General features: G+C 35.8%; 1 protein-coding gene across 1 annotated transcript in view; it reads right to left on the bottom strand.

The window, feature by feature from the left end:
* The window catches only part of Aldh1a1 (aldehyde dehydrogenase 1 family member A1), a 55,953-nt gene that overhangs the window by 37,601 nt on the left and 11,707 nt on the right, over window positions 1-6,645 (bottom strand). The window contains exon 2 of the mRNA XM_004638124.2: window positions 4,942-5,046. Within this exon, the coding sequence (XP_004638181.1) occupies window positions 4,942-5,046 (105 nt within the window). The remainder of the gene's footprint in view (window positions 1-4,941; window positions 5,047-6,645) is intronic.

Raw genomic sequence — 6,645 nt, 5'->3', positions numbered from 1 at the left:
ATTTGATTTGAAACTGTCTCGTTGCTATTTGTTTCTCAATAAAATTATGGGAAAAAAAAGAATGTAATGCTGGAATTAAGGGTCCTTCAACCAGTGTGTGGGTGGCACCACTCTAAAGGTGAATAAGCTAGATGAAATATAAAGGGACAGAAAGAAGCTGTCTTGCTACTTCACTGCTTGCTTCTTGCTGTCTATTGCCTACTGTCTGTTCTGTGACTCCCTCTGCCATGCTACCCTGATTGGAGCCAGCCAGCTCTGAACTGAAATGTCTACAAACTGTGTGTTAAATAAACCTTTTCTCCTTTAAAAAAATTGTTTGGGTGTTGATTATTTTTTAAAGACCAAAAGTAGTTTTTTAAACAATTCTAAAAGGAATTAAGTAATAGGAATGCTGGATGAGAAACAAAGTTATTTTCCTTGCAACATTGGTGCCACCAGCCATTTACTTTGGGTGATCAAATCTCCAGCCAATTCCATTATGGTTGCAAGCTGCCGCAAAGCTTTGCTGGAAGTCTTTAAGCATCCCTGAGCTCTTCTCTGGGTAGAATTGTCAATAAGCACAAAGCAACTCCACAACACACTATTCAAAGGCTTATGGCATAATCATCAATGTTTGCCTTAGTCTTCCTTATGAAGAAGGTGAAGTCCACAAACTATGCCCCAAAAAGGCTTCAGACTGGCTAAGAAGGTTTGAACTATAACCCAAGGAGAGCTTGATTTCTTTATAGAAATAACCCTGATGGCAAAGCAAGATGTAATCTAGGAAGACAATGACAAAGCCAAGTGCTAAAGGTTCTAGAGCTAAAATACAAAGGCTATATATATATATATATATATATATACATATATATATATTCCTTTATTCGTTGCAAACTATAAACATAACAGCAGTCTTTCTGTGAGCAACATTCATAACTACAGAGAAAGATTAGGAGCCATCACAACCATTCTCTGTCTACCTGCACTCAGATACTTACTGCTTCTTTACGTAGGCTTTCTCGAGCCACTGAACCATCTAGATGAGCATTTGAGATAAAGTTATGTGTGGATCTCTAGAAATTTCTGACTCTATGTATTTGTTCTTTTCTTTAATATGAAAATTGCATTCTCCTCCTTCACGGGCTAGTTCATCAGATTCAGGCTTCTAAAACTTCTGTAGTATTTTTCCAGGAGTGTTCAATATGTCTCTGACCAAGTTTGGTCTTGTGAAAATTCATGGAGGTGCAGAATCGATGTCATAGCATGACTTCCAACCATCATTTTATTTGTCCAAGTCTGCATCATACTCCATCCATTTATCCAAGGGGCTTTCAGCAAAGTCATCAAAAACACGCGTTAAACTAGAGATACCCTCTTCAATAAATTGTTTAAATGCAAAAGAATGAAGTTCAATCATCAACTTTCACCTTTCACATAAGTGAATATAAACTGTGTCAAACACCCAAATGAAAGAACTGAAATTGTCAAGCTATGTTTGCAAACACTTCAATATACTGGGCTAAGAAATTATTTTTGTAAAACCCAAAAAGCACAAGAATTAAAGCATGATTAGACACATAAATTGATATCAAACTAAAAATGGTATCAAGAGCGTACAGTTGAAGAGCTCATCCACAGAATGGGAAAAGAGGTAGACTATACTCCTGACAAGGAATTCATGTCTATAATATTAAAATATCCAAAACAATACCAAAAAAATAAATCATCTGACTTCAAAATGGACAAATGATTCAAACAATGTCAAACTTTCTTTTGATTAATATTTTCTTACGCTGGACAGAATGGGTGTTACCAAAAAGATCAATATAACAGATGTTAGAGAAAAGAAAACCTTACATATTTTTGGTGAGAAGACAAATTTATAGTCATTCTGGTGAATAGCATGAAAATTTCAAAAAAAAGATTAAAATGAAACCACTATATAATCCAGCTGTTCCACATCTGAACACTTCTAAAAGCAAAAAGAAATTGGTTAAAATTATAGCTGCACTCTCAGGGAGAGTTCTGTTAATTGCACAATCATTTATATGAGCAAACATGTGGAACCAACTAAGATGCCTATCAGAAGATAAGTGGAGAGAGAAAATCCAGCATCAGTGCAGTGGAATATGACTCAGCTTTAAAAAATATTTCTGTGGCAAAATGAATAGAAGACCAGGGGACATTATGCTAAGGGAATTAAGCCAGTCACAGAAAAATGCATTTGGGATGATCTCATTCATAGATGGAAGACAAAGAGTTGGTTTCAGAAAGAAAGTACAACAGTGTTTAGCGGAAGCTGAGAGGGAAAGGTGAGGGGTGATGGGTGAAGGCTGAATGATAGGTTCAAAATACAGTTAGTAAGAGGATAAGTTGTGATGTTTTGCAGTGCACTAGGGTGACTGCAGTTTACAGTTTTAACTTTCAATACGTTTTGTAAGAACCAGAAGAGGCTCCAAACCCAATGAAATGATAAATGTATGGACAGATAGAATTTACAATTTTCATGCTATAATCATTATGCATTCTACACATAGCTTTAATTACAAATATATTGCAGAAAATACATTATACAGATATGACAGCATACCTCATTGGCAATTATGAAAAGAACCTTCGTGCTTTATTAAATGCTAAACTGTAAGAGGAGATACAATTTATTGTTTAATATTTCAGTTGAATGTTCTCAAAATATATTCCCCACTTTCTGTTCAACTGTATCTACCTTAGCTGTGAATTTTCCAGCAATGTAAATTCTTAGGCTTTACTAGAGTGTTATAAGAAATAAACTCTTTGGAAGGGTGGGAGTTTGCCTCTTAAGCAGGTTTTCAGGCAATTCTGATGAGAGGCACATTTTCTGGATCACTACCTTTATCATCAACCAGGTGAGTGCTAGATTCATAGGATGTAAAGTCTATAGAAATTCACTTGGTTAAAGAGGACAATTCTTCATTGATACGTACATACCAGAATCTGAACTGTGAGAATGTGAGATGTAGTGATAATGTCTGCAAAATCACATTATCTAGACTAATTCATCAGCATGCATACCTCTAACTCAAGAATTACAGATAAATGTCATGTCCTATATTCACAAAAGAAAGTACTCTATCTGGGAAGATTTGAGAAGGCTTAGAAAGAAATATAAAATCCCCTAATGACTAAGCACTTACAGCCCTGGTTCTTTTGAAGATCTTTGGATATTTTAATTAACCCTCCAAGTATTTCTGATTTCCTCAATTTACACAAAAAGCAACAGGAGCTCCACAGGGTAAGTACCAGAGCAGAACCTCTGGCTGCTACTGCACATGACTTGGACACATGTTCCTGGGGACTGTAATGTAGAAGTGCACAGATGTGGTGACCAGCAAAGAGTCCTAGGAGAGGGACACTGGGTGTAGTGAATTTAGAAATCTAAGGTCAGTGAGGTAGCCTGGCACAGGGCCATAAAAACCAGGTGAGGACAATTAGAGATGAACAGTGTATGTTCATTCCTGGGGGAATTTTCTCCTCAGGCAATGAGAAGCTGAGTGAAGAATTCATGTGTGGGTAAACTCTTCAGTATATATAGAACATGAAGTCTGAAATCAAGTGATATGTGTCCATTTCATTCTGCTTTTCCTTCTCAAGTTGTTGGCTCTTGTTGCCAAACTCTACTCTGGTCCCGTGAGCCTCGGACTCACTTTATTCCAATCATTCTGCAAAGTATTTGGAGTCTTCAGAAAACCCAAAGTTCCATTGTTCTCTCAGAATAGGCCTGTGCAGCTCACTACCTTGAGAGTTATGACCTGTGGATTAAGGCTAAGGCAAAGAATAACGGACACTGTACAGGAACAAGAGATTGATCCAACTGAAACCTAGGGTCACGAAAGGTATTAGCCTTAGGTTTTGCTGAATTCATCTCCTAGTAGTATTTTCATGAAACAAGACATTTTATTACTGAATAGCAAATCTTAAAAACAGAGATTTATAGCTTGATAAAATTGAACAACTAAAGAATAGACAAGTTACTTCAGCTTGGAAACACACACACTTTTTATGTTCATATTTGTGTAAAAATTCTAGAGGCTTTTTTCTCATCTCTCAAGACTTTTTAAATTTTCCTTATTTTACTTTTCTAAAAATCACATAGTAAGGCAGTAACTCTTCTAAACTCAGGCTCTGGGGTCAGAAGGACCTTTGAATGTTGATCTTATTACTTACTAGCAATGTTATACTGAGTAAAGTACTCAATTTTTATCCTGTTTTATCATCATTTGTATTTTTTAATTTTTTTATTTGTTTTGTATTTTAGGGAAGGGTTTAGAAGGTGTTCAGAGTCTCACTACTAGATCAGAATTGTAATGATTCACCTGTTTACAGCCCCCCAAGAGCTGGGATTACAAGCACATGCCACCATGCCCAGTCTCACCATTTGTAAATGTAGCTAAAAATACTATCTTTCTCATAGGGTTGCTCTAAATGTTAAATTAGTTAGAGTATTTAAAGTTATAAAACATTTCCACTAAAGAATTTGGTCTTTGTTTTTATTAATATTTTAGCTAGAGTAAAACTACACTTTTAGTTATTCAACAAGATATCTTAAAACTAATTTAAAAGGTATAGATACATATTAATTCAGTAGTTTTTAATGAAGTAATTTGGAAATTCTTTAAAATAGATTGTCTAAAGATAACATGATTATTAAAGCATCACCAAGCAAGTTAAAAATGATTTCATATCAATATAGCATTTGTTGCCTCTTTCAAGGCTGTGACTAATCCTTTCTTATAGACTGCTCATATAATAAATGTAGACATTATTTCAATTATAAAACATTAAAGGAAAACTATATGAAAAGAAATCACTACAGTACTTCAAGCATACATCAATGTATCAGATTTGCTGTGGTATGAGGAGCTCAGAATGGTGAGAAGCAGAGCGCAACCTGGCATAAAAAGGAACTGGTGTTCAGAAACTCACCTTATCCCCTTCTTCTACCTCACAGATTTTCTCCTCATTTGCAGGATTAAGTACAGGAAATTTCTTGCCACTCACTGAATTATGCCATTCATTGTTTATGAAGATCTGTAGGGTTTTGGAGAAAGCAGACAAAAGAAAGCATTCAAGTAGGCAGAACACTTTGCAAATATTCATGAATTTAAACTAAGCATCACATAATACCTAAAAAAATTTCCTACTTCAAAGTATTTGATCTTATCTTACATTTTACATATAGAAATATATATGTATATTTATACGTACGTGTGTGTGTGTGTGTGTGTGTGTGTGTGTGTGTGTGGTACCATGTATTGAACTCAGGACCTTGCACTTGCCAGGCAAGGACTTATCCTACTGAACTATCTGTGCACAGTAAAACAAAACCAGATTTTTAAAGTTTTAGTGAGGTGTATAGTCTTCTCAAAGCTAGAAAATGCAGATTGGAAAAAACAACTTAGAAATTTGTGTTTTTAACTGAAGTATCCGTCTATATGAGGACAGAGCAGCTTTAGTAGCCTTGATCTTTATAAACCACTGTTGCTATTGTCCACTTCAAGTTCTGAGCATGTTTATTTTGGGCTGTTACGATTTGGTATGATGACATTATTTTCAGTGCTTTATTTGGCTGTCACAAAGCTAGCTTTGGTGTAGAATATCTTAAGAAATGTGCTTAGAAAAACTTGGCAAGTGGCCTGTTTTTTATTGACTTTTAAAGACATAAAGATTTCATTCTCCTTTCCATCAGAGTATCTTCTAGCTTACTTGTCTTCAGAAAAAATCAGGTACTAGATTTCTACTGAGAAAGAGACATACCTCTAAAGTGCATCCAGAAGGTTTTGAATTTTATTCAGTGTTCACTGGAACAGAAGAGGCATGCTAAAAAATACCAGCATGTCATTTAAGATGTCTGAGTATTAAATTTTGCAGTTCAGAATTTGCATTTCATTGATAAATGAACTTTGATACTCATTTACCTTTTATTGATGAAAACCAACTAAGCCAAATTAAAATAATATCCTTTAGTGATGAGAGCAAGTAAGGCAGCTCAGAGGACTAAGTGCCTGCTTAGGCAAGAGCAGGGACCAGGGTTTGATCCCTGGTACCACATGTTGTACTGGCCCCACTTCCAGGTGTGGTGAGAAGCAACTGGGACCAGGCATGATGGCACACACCTCTAAGCCCGGTGCTGAGAGGCTGAGGATCCTCACAGGAGGATCACTATGAGTCTAAGCTGTGTAGGGAGACCCTGCACTAAATTAATTAATTAATTACAAAGAAAATCCCTGCTTCTCTGACAGGGCAACTGAATACACATGAATAATATAAAATTCCTATTATCACTCAAGAAGAATAGATGTTGGAATCTTAGCTCAAACTGAAGAAAGATAAACTTAAAACCATGACTTATACAGCCTCAAAATACACACTATTGAAACACATTTTGCAGAATCTTGTAATTCCTCTTAAGCAATATTTTCTTATGCATCCCAAATCCTTACCACCTAGTATTTTCCTTACTAAGGGATCACTGAAAACACCTCTGTAGTGTGCCCCACTCTACTCAGCTCACTGTTATCTTTACATTTTGGAATCTTTCACCCCAAACTGAAGTTCTAAAAGCTTTCTAATCAAGACCTAATCTCTCTGTCAGTATGTCTGTCTGTCTGTCTGTCTGTCTGTCTGTCT

The sequence above is a fragment of the Octodon degus genome, unplaced genomic scaffold, assembly GCF_000260255.1.
Source record: "Octodon degus isolate 3935 unplaced genomic scaffold, OctDeg1.0 scaffold00095, whole genome shotgun sequence".
In the NCBI taxonomy this organism is placed as follows: domain Eukaryota; kingdom Metazoa; phylum Chordata; class Mammalia; order Rodentia; family Octodontidae; genus Octodon; species Octodon degus.
The sequence above is the reverse complement of the archived record's forward strand: the minus strand, read 5'-3'. Positions and strand labels throughout refer to the sequence as shown.